The following is a 23,247-nucleotide window of genomic DNA, read 5'->3' on the forward strand; positions in this document are numbered from 1 at the left end:
TTGGGGAGTCTCTGTGTGTGCCTCGGTCTTAGAAGTGGGACTTTCCCAGCATTTCTGTCCCTCCTCGTCTTGGCAGTTCTGTGTCTGTGGTTGGCCTCGAGTGAGAGGTTCCTGCCCCTTCCCGAGTGGCAGCATAGGATCGAGGGATAGGATTCCGCACCCAACACGGTTTCTTGCCCTAACCCCGTGTTAGAGGGCTTTGCTCGGTCCCTCCACCTGCAGGAACAGATATCTGCCTGTGTCCTGGAGGGGAGTTTCCTGCTTCCCATTCAGAGGCACATGGGTTATGTTTCTACTTCTCCCCTGGAAGCAATGGAAATTTCCTGGTGCTCTTGGCCAATAGAGTTTGCTGCCCCAGGAGCTAAAGGCTTTTGCTTAGCGTGAAAGGGGGGTCTGGGAAGCAGGGTTAGATAGAGGGCTCTTTCCCATCTCCTCCACACTTAATCTTTCTCGTGAGCACCTGGTGAAGGCAGGTGGAAAAAGAGTTTTCCAGTGAGTGCAAACCCCACCGTACCTGGGGCTCCAGCTTTCCAGACTGACACATTAGACCACACGTAGCCTTTAAGAACTTACTGAAATCTTATCTGATTTCTGTGTGTCAACTTCCGTGAGGACGTGTCTTCCTCCTGTGCTCTGCCAAAAGCTAGAGAGTATCTGTGCTCCTTCTCTCTTTAGAGGGGCTGGTCCCTCTAGAGAATTCATTGCACTTGATTGCCTTCCAGAATCATTCTCTGATGGTCCTGGGAAGACTTATGATTTATTAAATTATCTGGCTTTTTCTCACTGGTAGAGTAAGAGAGGTAGTCTTTGCATATCCGAAGCAGAAGCCTGTCTGGGTCACTTAGAATGCTTCCTTGCATCACCCCAGAGAGCCCATTTATCTTTCATTGGAAGGGGCTAGGGCCCAGATGGTGACTTGTCCAGTCTAGGGCAAAATCCGACCTAGAGCTTCTCTCCACTGACATGTAGCTACCTCTGTTTTGCCTTTTTCCTTTTTTTTTTTTTTTTTTAAACTGGGCTGTAGCTCTCCTGTTCGTGATTCAGAGCACACTGACTCTTTTTCCAGAGAGAGAATGGGAAAAGGGCACCAAAGTGTAGAGATTATTTCCCTTTTGTGCATTAACAATATCAAAGATAATAAGCCTTGAAATTTAATGTGTTCTAGAAGAACCAGTAGGTTTCTGGGTTTACAGGATGATTATTTTCAAACTTCACCTTCCACATTTTTACTCTCAAAGATGGTTGAGTGTTTTTCCCTTCTAAACTAACAGTGACTCAGTTCAAGGTGCTAGGGTGATCTCAAGTAAATTCTGGATTTTACTGAAGTTTGAGGTCATCTGAAAGCTTTTTCTACATTGCTTACGTGTTCAATTCCTCTAATAAAATCTGCTTTCTAAATTCAGTATTTTCTACAGTCCTTATGGAAGCTGAGACTTAAAAATAACTTCCACTCGGGCGAAGTGACCGAGCAAAGGTCACATAGCTCATTATTGGCAGAGCTGAGACTGTAATGGGGGGCTCTTCTCTCTCTGATGGGGTGAAGGAGAATGTCAAAGCCATTATAAAAGGAGATACATCTTCCTAGAGAGTTACTTTACTCAGATTTTATTTTTCATAGGATGTGAAAGAATAGTTCTTGGGGCGCCTGGGTGGCTCAGTGGGTTAAGCCGCTGCCTTCAGCTCAGGTCATGATCTCAGGTCCTGGGATCGAGTCCCACATCGGGCTCTCTGCTCTGCGGGGAGCCTGCTTCCTCCTCTCTGCCTGCCTCTCTGCCTGCTTGTGATCTCTGTCTGTCAAATAAATAAATAAAATCTTTAAAAAAAAAAAAAGAAAGAAAGAATAGTTCTTTTTATAGTAAAACACCAATATATTGAAGAAGAGTGGAAAGGAACACTAATTCTTAAGGCAAAACTTTAAATATTAAAAATCAAAACAAAAAAGCTCGAGACTCAGATATATGCTCATTCTGTACCAGAGGAGGGCCTGGGGAAGTAGGAGAGGTGCTGCCCTTACCCCGCTTTGTGCCCAGGGTGGGTAGTCTGCTAAAGTAATGGGATCGTTGGGAGTTGCAACTGAGTTGGATTCCATCAGAACATTCCTTTTTTGTGAGTTCTGTGGCTGTTTTCCAAGTATGGAAAAACATGGAAGGTTAGCCAGTGTCCCCTAGCAGCCACCATTCTCTTGCCTTCCTGCGACCAGTAAGCATGTTTTCAGTAACAGACTCCCCAGGCTTCCAGTTCAGGTTTGTGGGGCATGTTCAAACCCTGTCCAAGGAATGAAAAAGACCACATCGTTTTTACATCCCCACACAAAAACCGTGGTACCGTAACTCTGCCTCCCCCCTTCCTGCCCCCCTTCTCTGGCCCCCACATTATTAAGGTTACACATTGTCTCCTCTGGTCACAGGATTTCGTCTTCAGCAGGTAACATAAAGCTAGTTCTTGCTATCAGAAGCTGGAGATATGGGGACAAATCCAGTTCTGGCTGGTCACAAAGCTTTTTAGTATGTGTGCCAGTAAATTAACAACATAACGATAACAAGAGTCTATCACCGAATGATTGGCTTTGAAGGCCATTTGCACATTAACTTTAAAAAGAGGCTTGCCTGTGCATTTCCTCCCCCCTCTTCCCAACTTTGGCAAAGTCCCATTAATTTTGTTGAAGGTTTTATTTTCTGCTGAAAATGCAGGAAATTTAGACAACTCTCTTGGAACCCCCCCAAAACTAATACAAACAAGATACATATGCTTCTCTTAAGGAAACTAAAAATAAATGATTTGAAACTATTTAACTGTATAAATTCCCTCTTAAAAGGAAAAGGAAGTTTATATAATGAGGCAACTCTGAGTACTGTTGACAGGGTAGGATACTCCGGTAACTACCAGCTTGTCTGTTAGACATGAAATCGCAGCTTAGCACAGAGCGTGTGTAATGGTCATTACCAGCATGGGCAAAACCAAGCAGGAGCAGCTGAAAATGGGACCTTTTTTTTTTAAGGATATTTGTTTTAACATTTGAGATGTTCTGTAACAAAATATGCTTTTCTTTTTCTTCTTCCTCTTCTTTTTTTTTTTTTTTTTTTTTTTTTTGAGAAGAAAGTCTGATCTAGGCTCTGGAATGGAAGCTGTATGTGCTTTAAAAAAAAAAAAAAAAAGCATGAATGAAAAAGACGTGATATTCTGCACATATTTTGCTGCTCCACCAGTGAGCCATCAGATTTTATCTCTGACAAAGCTAATTTTGACACAATACAGAGGACACATGGTTGGGTTTTAAAACACATCTTTTTATAAAACCTTAAATTATTCCAGAAATGAAAGTCAGCTTTTCTATACATCTCCTCAAAGGGGCCAGTTTTGCAAATTAATGGAAGTGGTATCTGGGGCTTATTTAACACTAAGAAATGTGATTTCTAAATTCTGTGTAGTTACAGTAATTGAATTAACTTACCAGCTTTGGAAAGGCATTTATCTTTTTGTTCTTATTATGATAATGTCTAAGATTAAAATGAGTTTTCTTCTTTCAGATACATTGTTTTAAAAAACTCTCACATGGTACTTATTGTGTGTTACACACTATTTTAAGAGCTTTACAAATGGTACCTCATTTAATCTTCCTGGGGAAAAAAATCAAGTAGCAAACTTCTCTAAATACCATTTGAAATTCTGACACCCAAATGGTGATGTGATTAGATAACATTTAGATCTGTTTAAATACTGAGATTTGGACAGTTTTGTAGTTGTAAAGAAATGCTTATCAAATTCATGCTACTTTTTCATCTTTTTACCAGTAGTGATGACTACCCAATAATGCTTTTTAAAGATGAAGCATATAGGGTTTCACTTAATCCGATTCAGTCATAGTAGCAACTTGAAGATTCAAATAAATTGTAAATTATGATTACTGGGATAGTTTTCCTTGGGAATTAAAATTAAGCAAAAGTTTGATAATAGGTAATTAGATCTCTTGGAACCTTCATGCTGTGAAGAAGCTCTTGCTGCCTAGAAGAGACCATGTGGAGAAGAAGGAAAGACCCTAGTCCCCAGCCCAGCTGTGCCCTCCCCCCTTTTCCCCACAAGCCAGCACCAGCCTGCCAGCCCTGCGAGCTGTCCTACCAGGAGAGCTCCCACCTCCCGCTGAGCATCCCAGCGACCTCATGGAGCAGAGACCTGCTGGCCCACCAAGCCTAGCCCAGATGATTAGAAAGACAAATGGTTACTGCTATTCTAAGCCGGGAAGCTTTGGAGCAGTTCCTTTCACAGCAATAGCTGATTTAAAAGTCACGAAACATGATGGTAGGAATAAATGGAAAGGTACCAGCAACGACAAATGTAAGTGAATCAGACTCACTTAGAATTCAGAAACTATCAGGTTAGAGCTACAGATTCTAAAACCTAGCCATATAGTTGCTTTGAACTATGTAAGTTTTCAGTAATACAGAAAGTTTGAAAATTAAAGACTTGAAAATCATACATACACCTGTCAAATGTTTAAAAAAAAAAAGGAAGATGATATAGCAATATCCGTAAAATGTGGACTTCAGTAACCAACATGGACTAAGAGACGCAGTACATAATGATGAAAATGTTTTTTAAAAGATGACACTTGTGAACCTAGAGTCACTCTGAATATGTGAATCACTTGGAGGAACTGATAAATCCTTTCCCGTTTTTGGGAAATTTTGACATAACCATGAAGTGATGAGTCTTTCGGACCATGAGTGTTAAACAGAATAAGTGTACGTGTGGGTGAGAGTGAGGGCAAGAGCCTTCCTCCCTTGTCAGCGTACATGTGTTGTCATTACTCTTTAAGCAGTGATCTAGCAACATTTATTCATGATACAAATCCACTATTTTTACCAGTCCCTCTCCTGGAATCTGTCCCAGAGAAATAGAAGGACAGATCTACCAACATGCTTATTGCCTCCTTGCTCACAGGAATGAGGAAACAGAAATAAATTGGATGCCCATTAGTAGGATGCCATAAACCAATAATACATTGCTACTCTTTTGCTTTTGAAATCAGTGTCTTTCAGAATGAATAAAAATAAAAATGTGGGAGAGGCAGCTGCCGTGCCAAGCGGAGGAGGGAGTCAGGCGAGCACAAGCCAGAGCCGTGGCCTGGTGGGCACCGTAGCCAGGACCACCACTGTGGCGGCGGGGAAGCACAAGGTCCAGGGTCTTCAGCAGCAAGATGACGCAGAGGAGAGGGCCGAGCACCTGCGGCTGGAAGTGGAGGGGGCAAGGGAGCAGGCTGAGGCCAAGGTGGTCTCCTTGAACACTACCTTACAGCTGGTTGAAGAGGAGCTGGCCCACACCCAGGAGCCCCGGCCACAGCCCTGCAAAAGCTGGAGGAAGCAGAGAAAGCCGCCGATGAGAGCGAGAGGTGTGGAGGTTCTCGAGAGCTGAGCCATAAAAGATGAAGAAAAGATGGAACACCAGGAAATCCAACTCAGAGAGGCCAAGCACACTGCAGAAAAGGCCAATCGAAGTCTGAAAAGAGGGGGCTCAGAAGTCGGTGATTATAGAGGGGGACCCGGAACGCCCAGAGGAACGAGCTGAGCTGGCAGAGTCCCGCTGCCGGGAGGTGGATGAGCGGATCCCAGTGACAGACCAGAACCCGAGGTGTGTGTGTGCTGCTGAGGAACAGCACTCTGAGAGGGAAGACAGCGATGGGGAAGAGGCAAAGATTCTCATGGTTAAACTCAAGGCGGCAGAGACTGGTGCTGAGTTTGCTGAGACATCGGCAGCCAAGCGGGAGAAGACGATCAAAGATTTGGAAGATAAACTGAAATGCACCAAAGATGAGCACCTCCGCACACAAAGAACGCTGCACCAGGCTCTGCTTGGTCTGAATGAGACCACAAGCACCCTAGGCCCGCCCTGCTGCTGCTCCTCCCTCTGACCCCTGCCCCCCCAAACCCTCAGCCTGCCCAAAGCTGGCCTTGAAACCAAGAGTTAATCTTTAATAGGAAGGCTGCTTTCTCCTTTTGCTGTCTTTTTTGCCAGACTGTCTGCCTCTCCCTAGGGTTTCCAGCTGGGCTTGAGGCTGAGCACCCTTGGGAACAATGTCTTAAGGGAATGCCAGCACCATGCTAAGAGTCTTTAAAAGCGTGTGGTAATGTATACATTTTGTAATTATCTTTTTTGTTGTTGATGTAGCGACCATTTGTAAAACATTCCAGATAATTCCCCAGTTCTGAACCAGCAGTCTGACCTCTTTCTCACATTTGGAAAGTAACTTTTCAGCTTAATGCGTACTGCCCTCACTACAGAGGAAGAAGAGCTTCAGGAGCCTGCCTTACTGAAAGCCAGAGCCGGAAAGAGACCCAGGCTGGGAGGCGTCGTTGCTCTAGAGGTCCAAAGTACCAGGCAAATTAGAAGAGTGATTCCAAGAGGAGTCCCAAAAAATGCGACTCAGGGTTTCGGCTTCAGGGTGTCTTTGAGGAACTTTATTTTCAATTTCTTTTTTCCATCAGAAGTGACCAAGTGTGGCTAGACTCCTGTTCAAGAGTGTAATGGCGCCACTCACTGTAGATCGGCTTGCTTAGTTTCTCATGAGCTGTCTACCGTAATTCTGATCTTTGTGTCTCCATATTTCGGGTGTTTTTACTCCTCTGGCTGCCTTCAAGATTTTCTCTTTGTCTTTGGTTTTCAGAGTTTAACATGATGTGTCTATGTGTGTGTTTTTGTTTTGTTTTGTTTTGGGTGGATTTGGGAGATATTTTGTGAGTTTCTTGGGCCAGTGTTTGATTCTTTCATTATTTTAATGCTTAGCCATTACCTCTTCAAGACTTTGTTAAGGGGTGCCTGGGTGGTTCAGTGGGTTAAGCCTCTCCCTTCAGCTCAGGTCATGATCTCAGAGTACTGGAATCAAGCCCCACATCGGGCTCTCTGCTCAGTGGGGAGCCTGCTTCCTTCCCCCTCTCTCTCTCTGCCTGTTTCTCTGCCTACTTGTGATTTCTCTTTCTCTCTGTCAAATAAATAAATAAATAACATCTTTAAAAAAAAAAAAAAAGACTTTGTTAAGTCCACTGTTGAACCATGTAGGTGTTCTTTACTGCTAATGCCACGTATCTTTTAAATTCTAGAGTATATGTTTGTCACTTTCTTACAGTTTTCAACTCCACTGAAATTCCCCCTTGATCCAAACATATGTAGATTCATATGTAGATTTTGTAAATCGTAGTTCATTTAAATTTGTTTGATATTTTTATTATCTTTGTAGCTCTGTCTGATACTGCCCATTTGTCTCTTGGATGTGGGTTGTTTTTACCTATTTGTCTCATACATTTTGGTTGAATGCTGGACATTATACTCTGTATACGCTGTATGCGCTGAGATAAATTGTGTGGGAATAAGCGTAGCTTTTTATTTACTTGACCAGATAATAAATATTTTTTACTTTGCAGGCCACAGTCTTTGAGTTGTACTTCATCTGTCACTACCAGATTAATTTTTCAACTAATATTTACATGGTGTATATCATTTTCTATCCTTTGTTTTTGACGTAACTATATTTGAAGTGAGTTTTATTTGAAATTTCATGTAGGTAGCATATAGTTGGATCTTGTGTTTTTTATCTACTCTGCCAAAGTCTGCCATTTCACTGTTTTCTGTTTGTTCCCTCTTTTTCATATGTCTGTCTTATTTTTCTGCCTTCCTGAAAAACTTGAACAGTTTTTTAGAATTCCATTCTGATGTACGGGTAGTATTTTTGTGTGGATTTCTATAGATTTGCTCTAAACAGTATGCACGCATGACTCGTCACAGTCTAGTATTGCTGACGTTTAACAATTCAAGAGTAGAAACCTTTTCTCTGTTTACATCCCTTTGCCCTCCCTGTTTTATAATATAATTGTCTTATATATTCCCTTATATATGTTGAGAGCCACATCAATGTTACAATCTTTTGCTACAACTTTGAAACATAATTTAGAAAACTCAAGAGGAAAAGGAACGTCCATTGTATATACCTGTATTTTTGCTCTTTCTGTTCTTTCTTCTAAGAGATTTGTTGATTGTTTTTGCCATCTTTTAACTATTTCTTATTTAGATTCCCAAAGATGTTGACTGAGGAAAAAGAGACCAAACAATAGGCTATTTATCTGTAAATAGAGAGATTGAAAATACAGTGTAGAGAAGAAGTGAGGTCATGTTCTGAATTAGGCACTTTTCTTGGACTTGGTAAGACCCAACCACCACTTTGCACTGTGGAAGTCTCGTGATTTAGGGTGATGCTACAATGAGAAGGCCAGTAAGGATCTAGTAAGGGAGCGGCTGAGGAAGCCCCAAGTTTCCTTCCATATTGGCAAATCTATATTTTATTATGTTCAGTTCCTAATTGTGACCATATGAATTCAAAGGATTTTTACTCAAATACTTTATTAAATGGTAAACCTAATTCTGAAGATTCTTGACAAAAGTCACCTGGACAGGTTCTTTTGCATTATCTTTTCAATATTATAATTTTATTTTTTTTTAACATTTTTATTTATTTGTCAGAGAGCACAAACTAGTGGAGTGGTAGGCAGAGGGAGAAGCAGGCCCCCTCCTGAGCAGAGAGCCCCTATGTGGGACTCGGTCCCAGGGTCCTGGGATCATGATCTGAGCCTGAAGGCAGACGGTTAACCAGCTGAGCCACCCAAGTGCCCCGAAAGTTACAATTTTAAAGCAGTTACTGTCGATTAATTCTGTGTTAAGGAGAAAAACACTGTGCGTGTGGCTTTTCTTTCTTTATTAGGCACAAGACTTGAATGTCATCGAAGAAGTGATTCGAATGATGTTAGAGATCATCAATTCCTGCCTGACAAATTCTCTTCACCACAATCCAAACTTGGTGTATGCACTGCTTTACAAACGAGATCTCTTCGAACAGTTTCGAACTCATCCTTCATTTCAGGATATAATGCAGAATATCGATCTAGTAAGTATAAATGGAAACATTATGATTCTTTTTTAAGTATCAAAGCAGCAAAAGTTGAAGAAACCTTGCCAAAAACTACGAAAGTTAAAATCCCTTCTTTGAACATAAAGTATATTTGTAGTTTTTTCTGCTATAGTAATTATTGTATTCTGTCTGTGTGTATTATATACACACACACATTTATTTGATAGAATGGAGATCATTCTTTATACAGTTCTGTATTCTGCCATTTTTACTTAGCCTTTAGATCATTGACATTTTTCTGTGGTATCATTAATTCTTTGAAAATCTCCCATTTTAATATCTGTATAACCTGTATTATTGATGTCCCAAAAGATTATTTATTTATTTTTAAAGATTTTATTTATTTATTTGACAGAGATCACAAGTAGGCAGAGAGGCAGGCAGAGAGAGAGAGATGGGTAAGCAGGCTCCCTGCTAAGCAAAAAGCCCGATGCAGGGCTCAATCCCCGGACCCTGAGACCATGACCTGAGCCAAAGGCAGAGGCTTAGCCACTGAGCCACCCAGAGACCCTCTCAAAAGAGTATTTAACCATTATCCCATTATTACTCATTTTGGGTGTTTCACTTATTTTATGTTACTTCATAATTTATGAACAGTTTGTAAATAAATCTTATCTTATTTTTCAGTTACATTTTTGGCATAGTCTTAGGACTAGAATTGTACTAATTTTTACTGTAAGGGTATCTGTATTTTTAAGACTCAACACATGCTGCCAGATTGCTTTCCAGAAACACTGGGCAGTTTATGCACCTGTAAAACATCTTATATTTCCACACCTGATTTATGAGAGGGTCTGTCCCACTACATACACTCTTGCAGCTTTGAGTATTATACTTATTTTAATATTTGTCTTTTTATATCAAAACTGGCATTTCATTATCATTTCGGTTAATTCCTTTTCTAGTATGACAGAATATTTTTCACAGGTCTATAAACTTTTACTTTCTGTCTTTTCTAAAGGTGTTTTTGCTAAATTTTCTATTGTTGTATTAGTGTTTTCACTAATACATTTATCAAGCAAACCAAATACCATGAACAGGTAGCATTCAACTCTGGAAAAAAACTAACATTTCTTATTGATAATTTATTTATTGTAGTATAGCAAATGAGTAGGAAAAAAAATCATCCATATATAATAGGATCATCTTACTAAATGCTGGGTGGCTCAGTGGGTTAAAGCCTCTGCCTTCGGCTCAGGTCATGATCCCAGAGTCCTGGGATCGAGCCCTGCATCGGGCGCTCTGCTCAGCAGGGAGCCTGCTTCCCCCCACCCCTTGTCTGCTTCTCTGCCTCCTTGTGATCTCCGCCTGTCAAATAAATAATAATAAATAAATAAATCTTAAATGCTAAAGATATCGTATGAAAACAGTTCTGAGGAAAACTATATGTAGGATATTTCTATTTTTTCCTTTTGTTTAATTCCAGTATAACTGATGTATCGCATTGTATTAGTTTGAGCTGTACAATACAGTGACTCAGTAATGCTGTGCATTACAGTGCTCATCAGGATAAGTGTACTCTTAATCCCCTTCACCTGTTTCACCATCCTGCCACCCATCTCTCCTCTGGTAACCGTCTGTTCTCTATAGTTAAAAGTCTGTTTTTTGGTTTGTCTCTTTTTTTCTTCGTTTGTTTTGTTTCTTAAATTCCACGGATGAGTGAAATCATAAGGTTTTTCTTTCTCTGATGTATTTCATTAGCATTATACCCTCTAGATCCATCCATGTGGTTGCAAATGGCAAGATTTCATTCTTCTTACGGCTGAATAATATTCCATTGTATGTCTGTACCACATCTTCTTTATCCACTCATCAATCAGTGGACACCTAGATTGCTTCCATAATTTGGCTATTGTAAATAATGCTGCTTTAAACATGGGGGTGCATATGTCTTTTTGAATTCATGTTTTCATGACTCCACAGTCATTCCTTGAGTAACAAATAATGATTCACAGTACCAGGCACAAGAGTAAACCCAAGAGCCAACATTCTTGTCCTTGTGTGACCCACATTTAGGAAGACATTCAATCATTGTATTCTCACCAGGTAGAAATATGCAAGTTCGGTCATAAGTAAGCATATGTACATACCTCTTTCTTGGATGGACACCCAGAAGTGGAATTACTGGGCAGTGTGTATTATGCCAACTGTTTAACATGGGGTCCTACCATTTGTCCGACCAGTGGTGTGTGAGAGGTTCTGTTACTTCCCATGAACACTTAGTTTTGTCAGTTTTGTGATGGCATCTCATCTATAATTTCTTGATTCCCATTGAGGATGAATATTCCCCCACCCCCCCAATTTGGATTTCCTCTTTTATGAGTTTCCATTCAAGTCCTTTTCCAGTTTTTCTGTTGTTTATTTTCTTGCAGATACTTGATGTGCTCTGGATTCTAGGCAAATTTCTCGATTATGTGTTACAGATATCTAGTCTCTAATAAGCCTCAGACTTTAAGGCATAACTCTAAAACTCCTCTCAAAATGGTCAAGCAGAGCCAATAAAATTTTCATTTCTATCCTTTTCTTGGAGACCTGCTTCCTGCTTTTTGCCCCAGCCATGTTGTGCTCTGGTTCTCGTGCCTAGCTGTGGCATCTTCTTAGGAATTTCCTTCACTTGGCTCTTCTGATTGACATCGGCTCCTCTGGCTTCCTCTTTCTTGGTTTACTGCTCTGTGTTGGTGGGAGCATAGACTATGTAGTAACTTTCTGGGAAAAGGTGTGAATGAGGTATTTTTTTCATTTTCATTTTCAATTTATAGATAAACCAGCTTAGAAAGATTTTTACTTGCTCACAGTCACACATTCAGAAAGTCATAGAGCTGGGACTCAGACCAGGCAGTTTGTGACAAAGCCCACGCCCGTGTTTATAATCATCAGGCCTAACTACTATACCCCTTCGCTAAATGCTCCCACAGTTTCTCACTCACTGCCTGAAAACATCGAGCCATATCCACAAACCTGGAGACTTCACAGTTCTCTTTTCTCTCTCATAATCACTTCTGATGTCAAATCAGTCTTTACTCCCCCAATGATAGAACTGAGGATCCTTCTCAGTAACAAGGTGATTAACACTTGACATCCTTAAAAACATCTTGAAAAGACTATATTAGTTTTAAGGCACACAAGAACCATGGAAAGGGTTTCACCACCCCCATTCAAAACTTAGTCCCTTTTGAAAGAAGTGAAGATCAGGGTTAAGGTGAGGAAAAGAAGGGACCTGACTGCGTATCACACGGTGTATGACCATGTGGAAATGGAAGCAGGGTGTTAACTGGACTTACATCCAGGACTCACTTTCCTGTGGCTGACAGAAGAATGGGCCACTTACACTTCTGTATATTCAGCAGAAAGGGCCTCTTATGGTAAACATTTGGCCATATGCTGTTACGCGCTTCTTTAGGCAAATAAATGCCTGAATGTTGTTGAGCACCTGCTAAGTGCTAGGAATGAGGCTAAGTACTTTCATATACATTATCTCTTTTTTTCTTCTCCTTTTTTTTTTTTAATTCTTCTTAAACCAGTAAAAAGTAAACTAGGTTTGATTATCCCACTTAGTGGATGAGAAAACCAGGATATTGAGTGACAGTTTCCCAGGTGACTTTCACACAAATCCCAGCCTAAAAATCATTGTCTTAAATGATGATTAAATATTCAAGTAGGTCCTGATTGTGGATAATTTGCATATACAGTATCTCATGTGACCCCTAAACCAGGGAGGCCGAGTAGGACTTGAGAGAAAAAATTGTTGGCCCAAGGTCACTTAGCCGGTAAGTCACTCAGCCAGGCCTTGAAGCCAGATTAGAAACTCCATGCTTTCAGTGTGCACTTAGATAAACCTAAAGTAAAATTTCAAATGGTCAGGTTGTCCAACAGTTTTTTATTGAATACTGCCATCCAAAATAGTGCAGGCACAATGGAAGTTCATTCAAAAAGTTGTTTAAACTCTTTTGCATATTTTGAAAAGAATGCCATGACAGAGCTGTAAATAACATCTCTACTTTTTGCTTCTTTCAGCACTTTGCCTTCCCCTTCCCTGCCCTAAGTGCCCCTGAAATTTGGCTCCAGCAAGCCTTTGCTATATCTTTTTTCATGGAGTTAACCTTGAAAAGTATTGGTAAAAAAGACTAAGAATTACTGTTATTTTTAGCTGACAGGGAGTTCAGAGTTGATATTTTTCATTAAGACAGTCAGCAGTGTTGAATATCTGAGACAGGAGGCACTAACCTTGGAGCACTTTTAACTTCGCAGATCCTTCCAGCGTGTTTTCCAAATGACCAGATATCTGTGAGCCACTGCTGTATGTCCCTCCCATCTAACCCATAGGTGATATGATCTGGGTGGATTAAGTAACAGGACAATAGAATTGTGACACCAAATGAGAGAAGACGTGAAAGGAATTTCATGGCTGAATATAAGTAAAGAGCAGAGTCAATTAATAGTAACATATGCAGTGTGTTAAAGGCAAGAACTGTTCTTATCTCTGGACAGTGTAAAAGTCATGTTAGATTTTGTGGATTTCCAAACCCGACCGTCCTTTCTGAGCTCCAGACAAGTACGTCCAGTTGCCTACGTGACAATCCCACAAATGTTGAAGAAGGTTCAATCAGAATTCCTTGTTTTCTTCAAAAAGTCAAACACAAAATGAATCAGCTCTTCCTTGTGCAGTCTTCCTTATCTCAGTAAATGGCATCAACATCGACCAAGTTTCTTATGCAAAAAAAAAAAAAAAAAAGAAGAGGAATGAGTGCTGGTCCGAGTAGGGGTGGGAAGTTGCAAGTCCAAAGAGTGCAGTCAGAGAAGGCCTCTCCGAGAAGGTGCATCGGAGCTAAGACTTGAAGGAGGTAGAGAGTGAGCCGCACAGATAATCTAGGGTCAGAGTGTGCCAGGCAAAGAGAACCATAGGGGTGGGGTGGGGGCATGCCTGTGTCTCCCTCAGGAGCAAAAGGTAAACCTGCTTACTGACCATTGTAAAAGATTTGGGTTCCCTAAGCTCAAGAGTTCTCTTCCTATAATATAACCCACTACATGTGTGGGGGGTCACCCATCCCTCATCAAACCACTTTTATGCAAATTGGGGCTTGGGGAACCCATTTTTTTAAATGATAATGTCCTGGTTGCTGCTGTTGTTTGACTAACAGCTGTCCTTCATCATTGACCCAGAAATCTCCATATCCTTCCAGGATCCACAAAACTGACTTGTTCACTTGCAAGTAGGGCAAAATTCTTGATTTCTTGACAACGTGAAATGCTGTGGTATTATACGAAGGTAGACTGATAAATGCAAGATGGCTGCATAAGCTCTAGGCCAACCACCCAAAAAAAAAAAAGTGAGAGAGAGAGAACTGGTATGCCCAAGATGGAGATAAAATGGAATTATAAATTATATTTAATCTAAAGTCAGGTAAAAACAGACTAATATAAATTATATTATATTACATAATAAATTATATATTAAATTAATTATATATAAATATTATAATTTATAAATATAAATTATATTTAAATTATATTTAATCTAAAGGCAGGGAAAAGCAGACTAAATAATAGTGGAACAAAGAGAAATGACAAGCAGTGTGGGAGATTTAAATCCAGTCATGTCAACAATCCCATTAATGCCTCAAAAGAGATTCTCAGATTGGATAAAAGATAAAATCTTTGTTCTCTCTCTAAGAAACTCACTGTGAATAGAGCTAGGTCTGTTAAAAGTCAAAGGCTGAAAGAAGTTTTATCATGTAAGCACTAATTAAAAGAGAGCTGGAGTTAGTATCCGATCAGCTAAGTAGACCTCATTAAAAGAAGCATTGCCAGAGATAAAGAGGGACACTGTGTGATGATAAAGGGGTCAGTTTAGCAAGGAGACATAACAGTCTTAGATATGGATGCACCTAACAACAGAGCTTTCAAAATACCCGCAAAGTAAAAATTGATAGATTTACAAGAAGGAATTGGCAAACCCATAATTTTAATTGGAGAAGTCAATACTTCTTCCTCAGTAACTGATACAATAAACAGAAAATTAGTAACAATATAGAAGACCCAAACAATACTACCAAGTTGATTTAAGTGACATTTATAAAACATTTTACCCATCATCATCAGTGTACATGGAACAGTCCCTGAGACAGACCATATACAGGACCATGAAACAAACCTCAACAAATTTTAAAGATTTAAAATCATAATAGAGTATATTCTTTGACCACAATGAAATTAAACTAGAAATCAGTAAGAGACATATCTGGAAAATATCCCCAGATATTTGGAAAGTAAACAGTACACCTGTTTAAAGAGAGAGGAGGCCAAAGCTAAAGAGAACATATATATATATTTTTTAAGATTTTATTTATTTATTTGAGAGAGAAAAAGAATGAGAGAGAGAACATGAGAGAGGAGAGGTCAGAGGGAGAAGCAGATTCCCTGCTGAGCAGGGAGCCTGATGTGGGACTAGATCCTGGGGCTCCAGGATCATGGCCTGAGCCATAGGTAATTGCTTAACCAACTGAGTCACCCAGGCGCCCTAAAGAGAACATATTTTAAACTTAGCAATACAGTGGGGCTAACTGAACATGAAAAAAAAAAAGAATATGAACATGAAAAAAAAAAGTTCAAAAAATTCAAAACTAAAAAAATAAAGATAGAAGGAAACAGCAAAAATAATAAAGTTAGTAAAAAAGAAAATGCAAAATATCAAAATCTGTGGAATACAGCTAAAGGGAAATTTATAGTATTAAGTGCTTCTATTAGAAAAGAAGAAAGGTCTTAAATAAATAAGATTCCACATTAAGAAACTACAAAGAGTAAATTAAATCCAAAGCAAGAAGAAGGTAGGAAATAATAAAAGAACAAAAAATCAGTGATAGCAAAAGCTGGTTATTTGGGAGGGATAAAAACCTTAACACTATAAAACTGATAAATCTGTAGCAAAGTTAATCCCAGAAAAAGAAAGAAAACACAGATTACCAGTGTCAGGAATGATAGCAGGAACACTGAAAGTATAATAAGGTAATATTATGAATAAGTTTCTGGCAATTAATTGCGTGACTTAGATCAAATGGAAAGATTCCTTGAAAGGCACAAACTCTCAGAGCTTACTCATGAAGAAATAGGTAATCTGAATAGTTCTATATCTTTAACAATACTGAATTATTAGTATTAAAAATTTTTCCAACAAAGGAAACTCTGAGCCTGGAAGTCTTCACCCAAATTCTACCAAATTTTTAAGAAAGAAATATTATAATTTCAATACAAACTCCTCCAGATAATACAAAAAGAGGACATACTTCCCAACTCATATTATGGGGACATTATTACCCTAATGCTACTCGTAGATAAAGACCTTACAAGTAAAGAAAATTACAAGTCAGTATCACTCATAGATAGAAACACAAAAAATCCTCAGCAAAATAGCAAATCAAATCTTGCAGTGTTACCAGAAGAATAATGCAACATCCTCAGTTATCGTGCATCCCGGGAATTCAAAGGCTGACGTAATTCACAAAATTAAACGGCTAAAGGATAAAAACCAGACAGTTGTTCCAATACATGCAGAAAAAACATTTGTCAAAATTCAGCATTCTTTCATGAGAAAAGAAAACTTCGCCAACTATGAAAACTTCCCCAACACTGTACTGTTTAAATTTTCTGGAAATAATAAAATACAAATTGTTTTTGAAAGAGGAAGGTAATACATAAACTCACCAAGTAAAAACAGAAGAGTTTTGGGACGCCTGGGTGGCTCAGTCAATTAAGTGGCGGCCTTCGGCTCAGGTCATGATCCCAGGGTTCTGGGATGGAGCCCCACGTTGGGCTCCTTGCTCGGCAGGGAGCCTGCTTCTCCCTCTCCCTCTGCTCATGTTGGTGCTCGCTCTCTCTCTTTCTCTCTCTCCCTCTCTCTCTGTCAAATAAATAAAATCTTAAAAGAAAAAAATAGAAGAGTTTTAAATTGACCCTCAGTAATGCATTAAACCGATAATGATCATGTTGGTTTTAACCAGCAGACTTTCCTGGAATTTACTTTCAGTAGATCACACTTGCTACTCCTGTCTGGTTTGATTTATCCTTAAGTTTCATGTGTATTATAAGTGTTTCCTATGTGGTATGTAGGGCAACTTTTTCATTTTGTAAGTGAGGATACTGAGATATACACCTAATGATAATGATATTTTATGAATCCTTACCATGTGCCAGGCGTTGTTCTTTGCACTTCGAAGGTATTAACTTATTTAATTCTAACAGTATCCATGCATGAGGCAGGTACTCTATCTTTCCTCACTTATAGATCAGGAAACTGAGGCAGAAAAAGTTAAATAACCTGTCTATGTTCATAAGCAGAGCTGGGAATTAAACCTAAGCCTCTGAAACCTGGTAGGTGCTCTAGACCCTGAGTTCTACAAGTCAGGTAGCTTGTCAGTATCAAAGACAGGACCCCAACTACGCCTTCTGACTTTGAGCACTTCACAGTCATGTGAAGTGGTACACAGTACCATGATGTCTAATCTGTTTAATTATGCCTATTTAATCTGCTTCTTGTCCTTCCAATTACATTGCGTCTTTCTTGAAAATGTCTATTTTCTTTGTAAATCTTCTGGAGATCTCTCCCACTGAATAGGTTGTTAACACACGTATTGATTAAGACACAAAAACTTGAGGAAAACCCAGGATCAATGAGAAAACATATGGATTTCACTTTTAAAGACATGTTTATTATCTTTTATGGAAGAGAAGAAAATGGCTTAGCTCTCTACTTTTACCTCTTGGAGGAGTGACTATTTAGCAAGCAAAAATGCCTAATATATACCCTCATCTACCCTAAAAAAGCTTCTAATTTTTTTTAACTTCTCATTTCTATATATCTGTGTTCTAGTGATTACTCACTGGCTTCATAATAAGTGGTTGTTAAATGTGATTTTGACATTATTCAAAGGGTACAGCTGATTAATCAGACCATGACCTTGGATAATTACTGCGCACAACTAATAGCGTAATTGAAGGTAATGTGCTCTACTTAGATTTCAGGAATTGTGGCCAAATATGGTGAGTGGAGGGAAGCTGTGTAACACCCACGGAGAAGAAACTTCCTCTGAAAAAGTTGCCTTTAAATTGCACTAACATATCATTCATTCCCATTTCGCTAAAGGTTTCACTCTCAATTTTTTCTATCATTAACTGTATCTTCTGCAAACATTTTCAGAGGTGAAAAAGTTCATCAATCTTAACAATTTTAATGGTTCCTATGAAAGTAGATAAAAGCCACCTAACTATTAAAATCATCATCACTAAATACACTGTTGTCTGCAAAAATTCTAACTGGGTGATAGGAATTACAAGTTGTCTCTTTGAATGAATTCGTTTCACATTCTTTGCTAATGGTACAGCCTGACTCCAAATGAAATTTGGGGCTACGCAACTTAAACCTTTCATCTCAAATATTTTCCATGAAGAAAACGAAGCCTTTTGTTACTCAAGAATTGCTGGAGACAACATGGTAAAGTGAGAAGGAACATCCAAGTACCAGTGCCGTTTCGGATACTTACTTGGTTGACTTGGGTCAAGCAACTCGCTCTCTCATCCCATAGAGTCTGTAGGACAGAGCTTTCATCAGCTTGTTGGATTGTGACGAGAATTAATTAATAGAGGAGCTCTCGGGCTCATACATACAGTAGCTGTCTGTTCCCTTTGCTTTTGATGCATAAATTTACTTTTCTCCTGGAAGTTGGTAGTTTTTTTGTTTTTTGTTTTTTGTTTTTAAGATTTTATTTATTTATTTGACAGAGATCACAAGTAGGCAGAGCAACAGGCAGAGAGAGAGAGGGAGAAGCAGACTCCCTGCTGAGCAGAGAGCCTGATGTGGGGCTCGAACCCAAGACCGTGGGATCATGACCTGAGCCAAAGGCAGAGGCTTTAACCCACTGAGCCACCCAGGCATCCCAGAAGTTGGTAGTTTTATCATTTTTTAAATCAGTGTGCATCCAAATCCAAGAACTGAATATCCGCATAAGACATACAAATGAGAGCCAGTTTGAAAACAGGAACTTACGTAGAGAGGGAGTCTCTTGCCTACTCCACGGCTCCTCCAGTGGGAACACAAGTTCCTTGAGGCTTAGAGACAAGTCTGTGTAAACCACAGAGTGAACCAAAGTAGATTCCATTGCATTACTTGCTGCTTTGATGATGCGACATGTCCGCAGTCTTTCACGTTGGTCTGAAGTACCCTTGCTTGAACGCTGTGCCGTCTGCCTCACTTTGATTGTACACATTTTGTTATCTCCATCCAGAATCTCCAAAGTGGATGAGTACACACACCCAGAGGTCGCACCCACCGTCCGCAGAAGCATGGGAAGATAGTATCAGAGCTTTCCTTTCTTCATCTAAAAATAAACACATGGAGTTTTCCTCATTCTTAGTATTGGCACACACAACCCGCCAGGCTTCAGCCGTGTCAGCTACCGACAGTATCCCCAGGAGGAGAGGGGGGTTCTCAGCTTGGAAGGCTGTCACTCACTTACAGGTCACCTCACTCATTTACAGGTCCTTGTAGTGTATGTTATTGATGGTTATAATATCTAGATTTAAGTAAGTAAACCCTCTAAATGGAGGGTGGGTATTGTTCCTGCAAAAGAACCACAAATCAAAGGCAGTGCAGTATAAGTACACGTGTCAAGAAGGAAATGGCTGAGCTGATGTCCCCCTCATCCTAGAACAGGCGCTGCGTTACAGGGTAGAAGCAGCAATGAACCAGCCTCGTCTCACCAGAGCCGGATGCGCAGAAATTACCAGGCAGCATGTTTGCGTTATGGATTTGAACTGACTGTGATAAACAGTGTCCTTACTGTGACCAGTACTGTGTTTGCTGCTGATAATGTGAAGACTTCAGGATTAGTAAGGCATAGGATAGCTAATCGTCCAGATTAGTTTTAATGATCATACTTTAATGAGTGCTAAAAAAACTATTTTGTTTTTACAGTTAGGTAATCTCTTTACACCAGTGTTTGTCTTTTACATATAAAACAGAAAACCTATACATGAAAATGTATAATTTTTAACAGAACATTTTTATATTTTTGCATGTCTGACTATAAATACTTAAGTGTTACTCTCTTGAATAAAAAGAAAAAGACGTATAATCTTCTTGATTTATTAACATCATGATCTTAAAATGATTTCCTCAAAAAATAATGACATTCTTTTCACTTTGAGGGACAGATGTTAAAGGACAGTGTTACATTGAGAATTCTCCTACGTTACCAGCATCCGGCTGCTCTGGGGCACAAAATGAGAAGTCCTAGCTTGCTGTTCATTATCCCTGTGGCTCAGGGAGAAGAGTGCAGTGAATAAATTAAATTTATAAACAATCCCCTGAACATCATTTTCACCATTAGCTTCAATTCCTTTCTCATTTAAGCCTTTTTTTTTTTTTTTGAGAGTTACTAGTAAGCCTCAAAACTGACGGGTTTTAAGCTGTAGCATTCTCTTCCCGCCTTCTGAGGGGGGCTGCCGTCTCACTGAAGTCTGACTAAGGAAGGGCGAGGCCACCGGCAGAAAGAGCTGGATTTAGGAGGCTTGCCGCCGCACAGTGGGGGGCCTTAGTCCAGAGCGCTTCGAGGCTGGCTCTGACGCAGTCCTCAACCCCTTCAGACAGGACGGTGCGGAGGAGAGCTCGTAAAGTCAAGCCGGGTCACTCTGGGAAGTGGGACCACTGTGGGAGTAGGGCGCCTCCTAAAAACACAGCTGGTACAACTACTTGTTCAGAAACACCAACACTTTACGTTCCAGGTGATCACCTTCTTCAGCTCACGACTGCTGCAGGCTGGGGCTGAGCTGTCGGTGGAGCGGGTCCTGGAAATCATCAAGCAGGGGGCTGTCGCGCTGCCCAAAGACCGGCTGAAGGTAAGACCGGAGAAGGAACCGTGCCCTGGGGTATTGCTTGGGCTGAGTGTTTGTGTCTGAGCGGGCGCAGGGCAGAGGCGCCCCACTTTCTAGTACTGGTGCTAGGAAGGGTTCTTTAAGCACTTCGCCCTCTCCTCCATGCTGGCACACAGAACAGCGATGCAGAGGAGTCTGACAGTCTTGCCAAAGAAGGACTAACACCTTCGCATACTGTGAGTAAGCCAAATACTGGGAATAAAGAAGCACCATATGTTTTTTGACCCAGTGAAATAATTCAGTCTTGTAAGTATCAAGCATTGATGGGAAGGCCCTGCTGGTGGTGGGGATGCTGACTGCCGCTGCCAACCCACACGTGGTGTGTCCGTGGAGCTGCAAGCGGCTCAGTGATGAACTCCTTCCATCCGCACAAGCCTTACAGGTAGGTAGTGTTTGGCCCCAACTTTTCAGATGCACAAAGAGGTTAATGACTTCCCGAAAACCACACAGCTAGAAAAGTGTGGAACTGGGAGATTCGTGTTCAAGCAGTCTGGCTCTAAAGTCCACACACCGAGTCCCCTCTGGAAAGAGCAGCATTTCTTGCACAGATCGGGGAACGATTGTATCTTAAGAAGGCACTTATGAGGTGCCTGGGTGGCTCAGTCAGTTAAGCATCTGCCTTGGGCTCAGGTCATGATTCCAGGGTCCTGGGATCAAATCCCAATCTCCCTGCTCAGTGGGAAGCCTGCCTCTCCCTCTCCCTCTCTGCCTGCTGCTCCCCCTGCTTGTGCGTGCTCTCTCTCGAGTGCTCTCTGCCAAATTAAAAACAAAACAAAAAACAAAAAACCCTTATTTAAAAAAAAAAAAAAAAAAGAAAAAGAACACACTTCCTTTTGTATGTCAGTGTGTTTCCAAAGTGATCTCATGATATAAAACTCATACTCCAATACTGATCTTCTCATAAGAAAAGACGTGAAGGGGACATTGAGTGGCGTCTCAAGACTGTGCAGCACGGTAGCCTGTCTTTGCTTTAATGCTTCTTATTAGTGTTTGCCTTCATCACCTCAGTTTTTTGGAGTGCTCGTTCCCGAATTAAAAACACAGGGCATGGGCGCCTGGGTGGCTCAGTGGGTTAAGCCGCTGCCTTCGGCTCGGGTCATGATCTCAGGGTCCTGGGATTGAGTCCCGCATCGGGCTCTCTGCTCAGCAGGGAGCCTGCTTCCTCCTCTCTGCCTGCCTCTCTGCTTGTGATCTGTCGGATAAATAAAATCTTTAAAAAAAAAAAAAAAAAACACAGGGCATCCTAGCAGACACGTGGCCTTCTTCATCATAGTGTTTTATCACAGCTAACTTCTGGTCCAGAGTGACTGTTTTGGGGGCCGTGTTTTCAGCACTATCACAGAACACCACTGCTTATGAAGGCTTGAGAGAGAGATTGTTGTAGGAGATGAAAATATTTTCAGTTATAACAACAGAGTTTGTAAAACAATAGCACGTGAGTCATCGTAACCACTTAGAGAAGTTCCTGGGAAAGGAAAGAGCAGTGGGGTTCGTGTTTATCGGCTGGAATGGCACCACCGTGTGGTATTAATGTGAACACTGGTGCTCACCAGACCCTCCCACTGGGATTTGCCTCCCTTCCTGACAATTCTGTGAATGTAAGAAATTTATATGGTTTCCGCTCTTATGTAAAGTAAGGCTTCGGAGGACTTTTTGTTCTGAGGGGGTGTGTGTGTGTGTGTGTTTGCATGTGCGTATGCAGGTTTTCCAATTTACTTGAACTGCTCCATGGGATCCAATACAGAAATCCATAAAGATGGGAGTGGCTGCTTGCAGGAAATGGTGGATCTTGGTCTAAGCTAAGTCAGGAGAGAAGTGGAGCTATCAGGAGGCTGGAAGGAGAGGGTCACAGAGGCTTCAGGAAGGGGATTTGAGTGCAAGCAAAGAGTGGGTATGGTGGAAGTCATGGCAATGGGCATAAAGAACAGTATATTTAGACTGAAGACATCAGAAGTGGAGCACAGCTCAGTGATGGTCTGGCCTTGGCCGTGAGTGAGGAATGGAAGTGCTGTGCCTGTGAATGGAAGTCAGTGTGGTTGAGCAGCTCATGAACGGGAAGCCGAGGATGGCCTACTCACATAGGCTTCATAGTCCCTCAGGACAATAAGCCGTGGGGTGGAGAGCAAGACTGTGAGTCAGATGCTGGAGCCAAGGGGACCATAGTCTAGAAGGCAGTAGGTGCCAGCTGTGTAGGCCAGAGGAAGCTGGTACCAGCCTCATAGGGGCAGAGCTTTCTGTTTAGAGATAGAGGAATAGTAGCCAGGAAACAATCATGAAACGATAATGAAAGCAAAGCACCAACCCCACACCCCCAGACCCTGAAGTCCGGAATGCGAAAGGATGAGCAGTGTCTCACTTCCGAAGTCCCTAGGGGA

At 40.9% G+C, this 23,247-nt stretch overlaps 1 protein-coding gene, 1 long non-coding RNA gene and 1 pseudogene across 3 annotated transcripts in view; 2 read left to right on the forward strand and 1 right to left on the reverse strand.

Moving 5' to 3' along the window:
• Window positions 1-23,247, forward strand: part of DYM (dymeclin) — a 332,798-nt gene that overhangs the window by 258,796 nt on the left and 50,755 nt on the right. For both annotated transcript variants that reach the window (XM_059140168.1, XM_059140169.1), the window contains 2 exons: window positions 8,744-8,926; window positions 20,723-20,836. In XM_059140168.1, coding sequence (XP_058996151.1) covers window positions 8,744-8,926; window positions 20,723-20,836 — 297 coding nt within the window. The remainder of the gene's footprint in view (window positions 1-8,743; window positions 8,927-20,722; window positions 20,837-23,247) is intronic.
• On the forward strand, window positions 3,760-5,928 carry LOC131811523 (tropomyosin alpha-3 chain-like; annotated as a pseudogene).
• Window positions 12,808-19,620, reverse strand: LOC131811524 (uncharacterized). The gene is made up of 3 exons (XR_009345967.1): window positions 18,987-19,620; window positions 16,649-16,862; window positions 12,808-13,657 (listed from the first exon to the last, which is right to left on the reverse strand). It is a non-coding gene; the product is annotated as an uncharacterized LOC131811524 (long non-coding RNA).

This window comes from Mustela lutreola, chromosome 11 (assembly GCF_030435805.1).
Source record: "Mustela lutreola isolate mMusLut2 chromosome 11, mMusLut2.pri, whole genome shotgun sequence".
Taxonomy (NCBI): domain Eukaryota; kingdom Metazoa; phylum Chordata; class Mammalia; order Carnivora; family Mustelidae; genus Mustela; species Mustela lutreola.